Consider the following 11,903-nt stretch of genomic DNA (forward strand, 5'->3'; position numbering starts at 1 on the left):
TGTAGAGCCAACTTTTGCAGCAATTACAGCTGCAAGTCTCTTGGGGTATGTCTATAAGCTTGGCACATCTAGCCACTGGGATTTTTGCCCATTCTTCAAGGCAAACTGCTCCAGCTCCTTCAAGTTGGATGGGTTCCGCTGGTGTACAGCAATCTTTAAGTCATACCACAGATGCTCAATTGGATTGAGGTCTGAGCTTTGACTAGGCCATTCCAAGACATTTAAATGTTTCCCCTTAAACCACTCGAGTGTTGCTTTAGCAGTATGCTTAGGGTCATTGTCCTGCTGGAAGGTGAACCTCGGTCCCAGTCTCAAATCTCTGGAAGACTGAAGCAGGTTCCCCTCAAAAATTTCCCTGTATTTAGCGCCATCCATCATTCCTTCTATTCTGACCAGTTTCCCAGTCCCTGCCAATGGAAAAACATCCCCACGGCAGGATGCTGCCACCACCATGCTTCACTGCGGGGATGGTATTCTCGGGGTGATGAGAGGTGTTGGGTTTGCACCAGATATGGCATTTTCCTTGATGGCCAAACAGCTCAATTTTAGTCTCATCTGACCAGAGTACCTTCTTCCATATGTTTGGGGAGTCTCCTACATGCCTTTTGGCGAACACCAAACATGTTTGCCTATTTTTTTCTTTAAGCAATGGCTTTTTTCTGGCCACTCTTCCGTAAAGCCTAGCTCTGTGGAGTGGACGGCAAACTGGTCCTATGGACAGATACTCCAATCTCCACTGTGGAGCTTTGCAGCTCCTTCAGGGTTATCTTTGGTCTCTTTGTTGCCTCTCTGATTAATGCCCTCCTTACCTGGTCCGTGAGTTTTGGTGGGCGGCCCTCTCTTGGCAGGTTTGTTGTGGTGCCATATTCTTTCCATTTTTTTATAATAGATTTAATGGTGCTCTGTGAAATGTTCAAAATGTCTTTCTTTTTTTATAACCCAACCCTGATCTGTACTTCTCCACAACTTTGTCCCTGACCTGTTTGGAGAGCTCCTTGGTCTTCATGGTGCTGCTTGCTTGGTGGTGTTGCAGACTCTGGGGCATTTCAGAACATTTGTGTGTGTATATATATATATATATATATATATATATATACTGAGATCATGTGACACTTAGATTGCACACAGGTGGACTTTATGTGACTCCTGAAGGTAATTGGTTGCACCAGATCTTATTTAGGGGCTTCATAGCAAAGGGGGTGAATACATCTCCAACCCAAAATTAAATCTAGAATCGGTTTCCTATATCGCAACAAAGCATCCTTCACTCATGCTGCCAAACATACCCTCGTAAAACTGATCATCCTACCGATCCTCAATTTCGGTGATGTCATCTATAAAATAGCCTCCAACACTCTACTCAACAAACTGGATGCAGTCTATCACAGTGCCATCCGTTTTGTCACCAAAGCCCCATACACTACCCACCATTGCGACCTGTACGCTCTCGTTGGTTGGCCCTCGCTTCATAATCGTCGCCAAACCCACTGGCTACAGGTTATCTTCAAGTCTCTGCTAGGTAAAGTCCCCCCTTATTTCCGCTCACTGGTCACCATAGCAGCACCCACTCGTAGCATGCGCTCCAGCAGGTATATCTCACTGGTCACCCCCAAAGCCAATTCCTCCTTTGGTCGTCTTTCCTTCCAGTTCTCTGCTGCCAATGACTGGAACGAACTGTAAAAATCTCTGAAGCTGGAGACTCATATCTCCCTCACTAGCTTTAAGCACCAGCTGTCAGAGCAGCTCACAGATCACTGCACCTGTACATAGCCCATCTGTATTTACATTTACATTTTAGTCATTTTAGCAGATGCTCTTATCCAGAGCGACTTACAGTAGTGAATGCATACATTTCATTTCATGCATTTTTTAAATTTATTTTTTTGTACTGGCCCCCCGTGGGAATCGAACCCACAACCCTGGCGTTGCACACACCATGCTCTACCAACTGAGCCACAGGGAAGACGTAAACAGCCCGTCTATCTATCTCATCCCCATACTCTATTTATTTATCTTGCTCCTTTGCGCGCCAGTATCTGTACTTGCACATTCATCTTCTGCACATCTACCATTCCAGTGTTTTAATTGCTATATTGTAATTACTTCGCCACCATGGCCTATTTATTGCCTTAACTCCCTTATCTTACCTCATTTGCAGTCACTGTATATAGACTTTTTTGTTTTCTTTTGTTCTACTGTATTATTGACTGTATGTTTTGTTTATTCCATGTGTAACTCTGTGTTGTTGTATGTGTCGAATTGCTTTGCTTTATCTTGGCCACGTCGCAGTTGCAAATGAGAACTAATGAGAACTAGCCTTCCTGGTTAAATAAAAGGTGAAAACATTTTAATTTTTTTTTAAATAAATTAATAAAATATGCGCGCACCATTTTAATTTTTTTAGTAATTTTTTTTTTAAACAAGTAATTTTTTCATTTCACTTCACCAATTTTGACTATTTTGTGTATGTCCTTTTACATGAAATCCAAATAAAAATCAATTTAAATTACAGGTTGTAATGCAACAAAATAGGAAAAACGCCAAGGGGGATAAATACTTTTGCAAGGCACTGCATCAATTGTGATTTTTGTTATCTGTAATGGTTCTAATACATGAGTTATTGTTGTGATCTTTTGGCATAAAGATAAATGCACAGTGCAGACCTTGTGTTCTCGGTTCGAATACTCAACAACAACAAAAAAATGATGCGAGTGCTGGAACAGTCCAAAATGTCAAATTCCCATATGTGTGTGTGTGTGTGTGTGTGTGTGTGTGGGGGGGGGGGGGCGTTTGGACAGATACGTGGTGGAAAACAGACGGGTTGAACAGAACTGACTATTCTGTTGCTGCGGTTTTGAACTTTACATCCAACGAAGGGAAAGATGTTCTGCTCTTCATTCTATAAAAACTGAAGAGGGAAAAACAAATGCTCTTATTTCTTAGGCTGGCTCTAGCCTTTTGGGGGTCCTAAGCAAGATTTGGTTGCGGGGGGCCCCAGACCAACTGGACAACATTTTTTACTGGCGAAAAAAATGTATGTTTTAAATTAATTTCCTGCAATTCTACACATTTTTCCATGGGGAGTAGAGAAAATATTGCAGTTTTTAATTTAAAAAATTCAGTTTTGCTCTTTCCATGACAAACTGACCAGGTGAAAAGCTATGATCCCTTATTGATGTCACCTTGTTAAATCCACTTCAAATCAGTGTAGATGAAGGGGAGGAGACATGGTTAAAGAATGATTTTTAAGCCTTGAGACAATTGAGACATGGATTGTGTGTGTAATATGTGCCATTCAGAGGGTGAATGGACAAGCCAAAATATTGAAGTGTTTTTCAACGAGGTACAGTAGTAGGTGCCAGACGCCCCGGTTTGTGTCAAGAACTGCAACACTGCTGGGTTTTTCACACTCAACAGTGTCCCGTGTGTATCAAGAATGGTCCACCACCCAAATGACATCCAGCCAACTTGACACAACTGTGTGAAGCATTGGAGTCAACATGGGCCAGCATCCCTGTAGAACGGCTTTCAACACCTTGTGGGGTCCATGTCCCAACAAATTGAGGCTGTTCTGAGAGCAAAAAGTGGGGGAGGGGGGTGTAACTCAATATTAGGAAGGTGTTCTTAATGTTTTGTACACTCAGTGTATAACCCATCATGTGGAAATGAACCGTTTTTTTAGTTTGACTATGAGGAATGCAGTAAACATACACACACCGTGAAGTGAATGTCCTCAGCGTGTGGCTCTGTATGCAGTAAAAATAAAATCCAGGTTTATTGGTTGCGTACACAGTTTAGCAGATGTTATAGGGGGGGGGGGGGGGGGGGGGGGGGTGTGCAGTGAAATACTTATGTTACTAGTTCCTAACAATGCAGTAAAATCTCAAACAAGTATACAAATAATAAAAAAAAATTAAAAAATTGAATTTAAAAAAAAAGTATCAAGAATGTTGGGAAGAATCCGTTAACAACCCAAATAGCACTGGAACAGTAATCAAAATGCAATCTATACGTATGTACAACGTAAGGATTTACACAAAATAAACTAAGAATGATATCTACAGTGCCCTTCGGAAAGTATTCAGACCCCTTGACTTTTCCCACATTTTGTTTCCACACTTATTCTAAAATGGCTTCCATTGTTTTTTTTCCACACCCTTATCAATCGACACACAATATTCTATAATGACAAAGCAAAAACAGTTTTTTTTAGAAAATGTTGCTAATTTATTAAAAATAGAAATACCACATTTACATAAGTATTCAGACCCTTTACTCAGTACTTTGTTGAAGCACCTTTGGCAGTGATTACAGCGTCGAGTCTTCTTGGGTATGACGCTACAAGCTTGGCACACCTGTATTTGGGGAGTTTCTCCCATTCTCCTCTGCAGATCCTCTCAAGCTCTGTCAGGTTGGATGGGGAGCGTCGCTGCACAGCTATTTTCAGGTCTCTCCAGAGATGTTCGATCGGGTTCAAGTCCGGGCTCTGGCTGGGCCACTCAACGGCATTCAGAGACTTGCCCCGAAGCCACTCCTGCGTTGTCTTGGCTGTGTGCTTAGGGTCGTTGTGCTGTTGGAAGATGAGCCTTTGCCCCAGTCTGAGGGCCTGAGCGCTCTCGAGCAGGTTTTCATCAAGGAGCTCTCTGTACTTTGCTCCGTTCATCATTACCTCGATCCTGACTAGTCTCCCAGTCCATGCTGCTGAAAAACATCCACAGCATGATGCTGCCACCACCATGCTTCACCGTAGGGATGGTGCCAGGTTTCCACCAGACCTGACGCTTGGCATTCAGGCCAAAGAGTTGAGTTTTGGTTTCATCAGACCAGAGAATCTTGTTTCTCATGGTCTGAAAGTCTTTTGGTGCCTTTTGGCAAACTCCAAGCGGTCTGTCATGTGCCTTTTACTGAGGAGTGGCTTCTGTCTGGCCACTCTACCATAAAGGCCTGATTTGGTGGAGTGCTGCAGAGATGGTTGTCCTTCTGAAAGGTTCTCCCATCTCCACAGAGGAACTCTAGAGCTCTGTCAGAGTGACCATTGGGTTCTTGGTCACCTCCCTGACCAAGGCCCGATAGCTCAGTTTGGCCAGGCGGCCAGCTCTAGGAAGAGTCTTGGTGGTTCCAAACTTCTTCCATTTAAGAAAGATGGAGGCCTCTGTGTTCTTGGGAACCTTCAATGCTGCAGAAATGTTTTGGTACCTTTCCCCAGATCTGTGCCTCGACACAATCCTGTCTCGGAGCTCTACGGACAATTCCTTCGACCTCATGGCTTGGTTTTTGCTCTGACATGCACTGTCAACTGTGGGACCTTATATAGACAGGTGTGTGCCTTTCCAAATCATGTCCAATCAATTGAATTTACCACAGGTGGACTCCAATCAAGTTGTAGAAACACCTCAAGGATCATCAAAGGAAACAGGATGCACCTGAACTCAATTTGGAGTCTCATAGCAAAGGATCTGAATACTTTTTGAAATAAGGCATTTCTATATTTTATTTAAAGTACAGTAGTAGAAATATTAGAAAGAGCTATGTCGGAAATATAGTATTTAAATTCTCAGTGTGAAACGGGAAGTGTCCAGTGGTTCACTGTCTCTGAACATCAATTCATGCAAATATGTACAAAAAGTATTTCAGCTAATTGTGTGTTTTTGTATGACTTAATTCGTGTGAAAATACAGAAAAAAAAAACTGTGCTACTTCATTCATAGGAAAGTACCTTTTTTGGGGGCAAACCTCGGAACAATATTTTGAACGTTATTAGAGCAATGCATGATGGGCATGTTCTGTCCTGACCTAACCTCTTCTCGGCTCGTGGCCATGTCCTGTCCTGACCTAACACGAACCTCAGATGACCTACATATGCCCTATCTTAATTTGACCCAGTTTCTCAAGGAAAACTGTGTCCTGCAGCAACAGGAAATGTGAATTGTTATGTTGATTATAATTAATGGACATTTTTTTGTAGGGGTTAATAAATGTTTTATTGGACAAATCAAGTCTAAGATTTTAAAGTGTAAATTACAACCTTTAAAAGCCTTTTTAAACCTTGAATACACAAGTTAGCATTTCCTGCTTTGCAGGAGAATTCCTTAGAACAACAGAATGATCAAATGAAGATGCAGCATCTGTAGCTGCTCCTCCAGACCCAAACATCCAGTTTCTCCTGATTCATCAGGAAGTCCTGTTCTTCTGACTGACATAATATCCTCTATTCATTGAGAAATCATTGACGTTGACAAGCCAATACCCAATTTCTCATAATTTCCTCTTCTGAATTTCCTGTCAAGACCCCTGTCCTCGTTTACCCGCTAAACATCTCGTTAGCTTCTTTCTCTCAGCCATCAGCATGCTCACACTACACCTCTTTCCATCAGATTGACAAACTAACGTCTATATTTTGACACGTTTATCACATTTCTCTTTGTGTTTTATTTTAGTAAAACACGTTCAGGACAGAGTACTGCTCAGACAGATAGTGTGCCCAAATGGCAACCCTTTTCCCTATGGGCCCTGGTCAAAAGTAGTGCACTACATAGGGATTAGGGTGTCATTTTGGGACACAGACACAGGCGCTCTCTGAGCGGCTCTTATTGCGTTGGTTCTTTTATCAACGCCTGCTAATTCAGTTTCCTTTTGAAGGGTTTTGATTGTTACACTCACTGGACAGAAATACAGACACAACTTCCTGTTGTTTGGAACAAACTAATAGCTTTTCTTCTTATACTCCGCTCTCCTTAAAGCTCCTCTCCTTTTTATTTTCTTCTTCTCCTCTCTGTAAGCTATCTCTCCCTCTTTTTTTATCCTCTTGTCTTTCTTTGTCCCTGCCTCAGCCTCTCCATTATCCTCTTGTCTTTCTCACTTTGTCCCTGCCTCAGCCTCTCCATTTCGGGCTCTCGAGTTGCGCAGCGGTCTAACGCACTGAATCTCAGTGCTAGAGGCGTCACTACAGACACCCTGGTTCGATCCCAGGCTGTATCACAACCGGCCGTGATTGGGATAGGGCGGTGCACAATTGGCTTAGCGTCGTCCGAGCTTGGCCAGTGGTAGGCCGTCATTGTAAATAAGAATTAGTTCTTAACTGATTTGCCCAGTTAAATAAAGGTTCAATTAAAAATACTTGAGTGTGTTGGGGATGAATGACTTGTTGTAGCAGAGCTCTGGTCATAAGTAGTGCAGTAAATAGACTCCGGTTGAATCAACCAGCTATTGACATCAACTATAGAAGTCCTCTTCTCAGGGAAAATGTAGGCCTACACATGTTGCATCAGAGTTATAGTCTATGTAATCTAGATAACTCACCTGAAGTATGAAGTTATGCCTCTCCAGTCCATTGAAATACCAAACCAATACTGAGCCAAGCAGAGTATTTCAATATTTAAAACTTGTCCACAAAGTACAGAAGGCTATATGGATGAGGAGGTTAGGAAAGATGTATATCAGGTTGTCAAATTCAGTTCCTGGACGGCCGGGAGTTTGCTAGTTATTTCCTTTCAATTTGTGTCCAATTAAGACCTAGACAACCAGGTGAGGGGAGTTCCTATCTAATCAATTAAGACCTAGACAACCAGGTGAGGGGAGTTCCTATCTAATCAATTAAGAACACGACAACCAGGTGAGGGGAGTTCCTAACTAATCAATTAAGACCTAGACAACCAGGTGAGGGGAGTTCCTATCTAATCAATTAAGACCCTGACAACCAGGTGAGGGGAGTTCCTATCTAATCAATTAAGACCTCGACAACCAGGTGAGGGGAGTTCCTATCTAATCAATTAAGAACACGACAACCAGGTGAGGGGAGTTCCTAACTAATCAATTAAGACCTAGACAACCAGGTGAGGGGAGTTCCTAACTAATCAATGACTTTTAATTGATCAATCAAGTACATGGGAGGAGCGAACTACCATCCAGGAATGAAGTTTGACAGCCCTGCTGTACATGTATAAATGGTGGAGTTGTTCTTTGGTTTTCAACCACATAGGAGACTTATATGTGTCTAGTATCTTTCATTTTCACCAGATAGATGGAGTCCTTCTAACGCCAGGCCTGTTACCATCAACTATCAGTACAGTACAGAGTCTTGTATCTAGTATCTGACGTGAGACAACGTTTGATCTCGGCATCATTGAAACGCAACCAAACCACTAGCCTGCCATGTCCAGTATGAATGGTGCAGGGAGCATCCAGGGGGTCAGTATGTCCGTAGAGAACTGGGCAATGGTCAACCACTGACTGTGACCGCTCAGCCTGGCACAGCTGGGGAATGCTCTAAGGGGAGGGAAGGGAAAGGAGGGGGGGATGTTAACTTGGCACAATAAATACAGGGGTCTTTTAATCTGGGCTGTGAACCCGCTAAGACAGGCTCTTGTGTCTGTATGCTTCCGTCTGCAGCCATAGAGAAGGGATAGATTCAGATTCCTCTCTCTGTCATAATCAGCAGATTGTCAGCGAGGGGGATAGACCGACATCTGTCTGAGAGCTGAATTAGGATACACATTTACACATTTATCTGACGCTGTGTTGTTATAACTCTCCTCCTCTGCTACCTCCCTCCCCATCTCCTCTCCTTTTATCTTGTATTTCTCCCTCCCTCCCTCCCTCCCTCCCTCCCTCCCTCCCTCTCCCTGCAGACTGTGGCCATCCTAGAACAGAGGCTGACTCTGACAGAGGACAAGCTGAAGGAGTGTATTGACAACCAGCATCAGATCAACCTGCAACTCCACCGCAGGGAACCAGACCTCCAACCAAGTGACTAACACCCAACTAGATCTTCAGACCTCCACACCACCAGACCTCCAGATCTCCACACCTCCAGATCTCCACATCTCCACACCTCCAGATCTCCACACCTCCAGATCTCCACACCTCCAGATCTCCACACCACCAGATCTCCACACCACCAGATCTCCAGATCTCCACACCTCCAGACCTCCACACCTCCAGACCATCAGACCACCATACCTCCATACCACCAGACAAGACCTCCAGGCCAGGGACTGACACCAGAGACTAAGCCCAGCCCCGACCCCCCCCCCCCCCCCAAGGCAGGGGAAAGCCCTGGTGGCACCCAGACCACTGACTCCTCCATAGAGGGGGAGGAAGATAGGGTGCATTCAGAAAGTATTCAGACCCCTTTACTTTTTCCACATTTTGTTACGTTACAACCTTATTCTAAAATATTATTAAATTGTTTTTTCCCCCTCATCAATCTACACACAATACCCCATAATTACAAAGAAAAAACAGTTTTTTAGAATTTTTTGCATTAAAATGTATTAAAAATAAAAAACTGAAATATCACATTTACATAAGTATTCAGATCCTTTACTCAGTTCTTTGTTGAAGCACCTTTGGCAGCGATTACAGCCTCAAGTCTTCTTGGGTATGACGCTACAAGCTTGGCACACCTCGGTCGTTTCTCTCAAGCTCTATCAGGTTGAATGGGGAGCGTCGCTGTACAGCTATTTTCAGGTCATTCCAGAGATATTAGATCGGGTTCAAGTCTGGGCTCTGGCTGGGCTACTCAACGACATTCAGAGACTTGTCCCGAAGCCACTCCTGCGTTGTCTTGGCTGTCTCCTTAGGGTCATTGTCCTGTTGGAAGGTGAACCTTCGCCCCAGTCTGAGGTCCTGAACGCTCTGGAACCAGGTTTTCATCAAGGATCTCTCTGTGCTTCTCTCTTTTCAAACACAAAATGCTGCTGTTAAACCATCTCTCCTTCCCTCCCTCTGAAACCCTAGCGCTGTTTTCACTCATTGTTTTACATGAAGTTGTAAATAATCGAGCAGCAGAATATGGCTGGCTGGTATTGTTTGACGGAGGGCATCCATATTCCATGTCAGTGCTGAGCTGGTCTAGGCTGACGTTAATCCTGATTGCATGGAGATGGGTTGTGAGAGCTACTGATCTACAGTCTGTGGGGTTTGATACTGATGTATAGGCTAGTGTGTATGGGGGTTTGGCATGGAACGCACTAATGTTGAATCCGGTGTAAGAACAGAATAGTGCAGAGAGCGTCAGAGTGGAGTGTTTTGTGCTGAGTAAGAGGTTTACTAGTTGCTTTGGGAGAGCAAAATAAGAGTGAACACAACAATGGTATTGCAACATAGACCTAGCCTAGCCTAGCAGCAAGTACATCACATAGACCTAGCCTATCAGTAAGTACATCACATAGACCTAGCCTAGCCTAGCAGTAAGTACATCACATAGACCTAGCCTAGCCTAGCAGTAAGTACATCACATAGACCTAGCCTAGCCTAGCAGTAAGTACATCACATAGACCTAGCCTAGCCTAGCAGTAAGTACATCACATAGACCTAGCCTAGCCTAGCAGTAAGTACATCACATAGACCTAGCCTAGCCTAGCAGTAAGTACATCACATAGACCTAGCCTAGCCTAGCAGTAAGTACATCACATAGACCTAGCCTAGCCTAGCAGTAAGTACATCACATAGACCTAGCCTATCCTAGCAGCAAGTACATCACATAGACCTAGCCTATCCTAGCAGCAAGTACATCACATAGACCTAGCCTATCCTAGCAGCAAGTACATCAATTGCATTCCAGCCTCAGACTGTGTCAAAATCTCTCTAAACAATTGGCATGCGTCCCAAATAGCATCCTATTCCCTAAATAGTGCACTACTTTAGACCAGAGCCCTATTCCCTATATAGTGCACTACTATAGACCAGAGCCCTATTCCCTATATAGTGCACTACTATAGACCAGAGCCCTATTCCCTATATAGTGCACTACTTTAGACCAGAGCCCTATTCCCTATATAGTGCACTACTTTAGACCAGAGCCCTATTCCCTATATAGTGCACTACTTTAGACCAGAGCTGTTGTTCACACTGGTTTGTTTTAGTTCCAGTCAGATGTCCTTCTCCGAGGTCCTACTTTAACTCATACGCTGTGTGATTTAAAATACATTTAGTGCTACAAACCATTTATTCATAATATGGGTTTAGCACCATTTTATTTAAAGTTGGGAAAATATTTTAAAGTAAAAGTTTTTTTCACGCTTGTTCGTTGTGAATTGTTGTTTTGTGTTTCTTTTTATAAATACCCATTCTCAAAATGATTACTGGCCAGATATCATAAAACAAAAACGTACAAAAGAGCAATTTAAGTTACCATTCAGTTACCACATTTACATTTAAGTCATTCAGCAGACGCTCTTATCCAGAGCGACTTACAAATTGGTGCATTCACCTTATGATATCCAGTGGAACAACCACTTTACAATAGTGCATCTAAATCTTTGAGGGGGGGGGGGTTAGAAGGATTACTTTATCCTATCCCAGGTATTCCTTAAAGAGGTGGGGTTTCAGGTGTCTCCGGAAGGTGGTGATTGACTCCGCTGTCCTGGCGTCGTGAGGGAGCTTGTTCCACCATAGGGGTGCCAGAGCAGTGAACAGTTTTGACTGGGCTGAGCTGGGGGTTGGGGATGTGGGCCTGGACAGGTTTGGGCTGGACTGGGGGATAGGGCTTGTTCCGGCCTGCATTGGGACGGTCTAGGTTGGGGGCGCTCAGACTGTCCGCAATAGGCTGAGAGAGTCTGGACTGAGGGCTTGTAGGCCTGTTGTAAGGCAGGTCCTCACCAGACATCACCGGCAACAACGTCGCCTATGGGCACAAACCCACCGTCGCTGGACCAGACAGGACTGGCAAAAAGTGCTCTTCACTGACGAGTCGCGGTTTTGTCTCACCAGGGGTGATGGTCGGATTCGTGTTTATCGTGGAAGGAATGAGCGTTACACCGAGGCCTGTTCTCTGGAGCGGGATCAATTTGGAGGTGGAGGGTCCGTCATGGTCTGGGGCGGTGTGTCACAGCATCATCGGACTGAGCTTGTTGTCATTGCAGGCAATCTCAACGCTCTGCGTTACAGGGAAGACATCCTCC

At 44.0% G+C, this 11,903-nt stretch overlaps 1 protein-coding gene across 1 annotated transcript in view; it reads left to right on the top strand.

The window, feature by feature from the left end:
- poc1a (POC1 centriolar protein A) overlaps positions 1-9,180 on the top strand; it is a gene marked incomplete in the record, with an annotated part of 93,730 nt that extends 84,550 nt beyond the window's left edge. Inside the window, 1 exon segment of the mRNA XM_029692813.1 lies at positions 8,628-9,180. Coding sequence (XP_029548673.1) covers positions 8,628-8,753 — 126 coding nt within the window.
- Positions 9,181-11,903: the final 2,723 nt, after the last annotated feature.

The sequence above is a fragment of the Salmo trutta genome, chromosome 16, assembly GCF_901001165.1.
Source record: "Salmo trutta chromosome 16, fSalTru1.1, whole genome shotgun sequence".
NCBI classification, from domain to species: Eukaryota; Metazoa; Chordata; class Actinopteri; order Salmoniformes; family Salmonidae; genus Salmo; species Salmo trutta.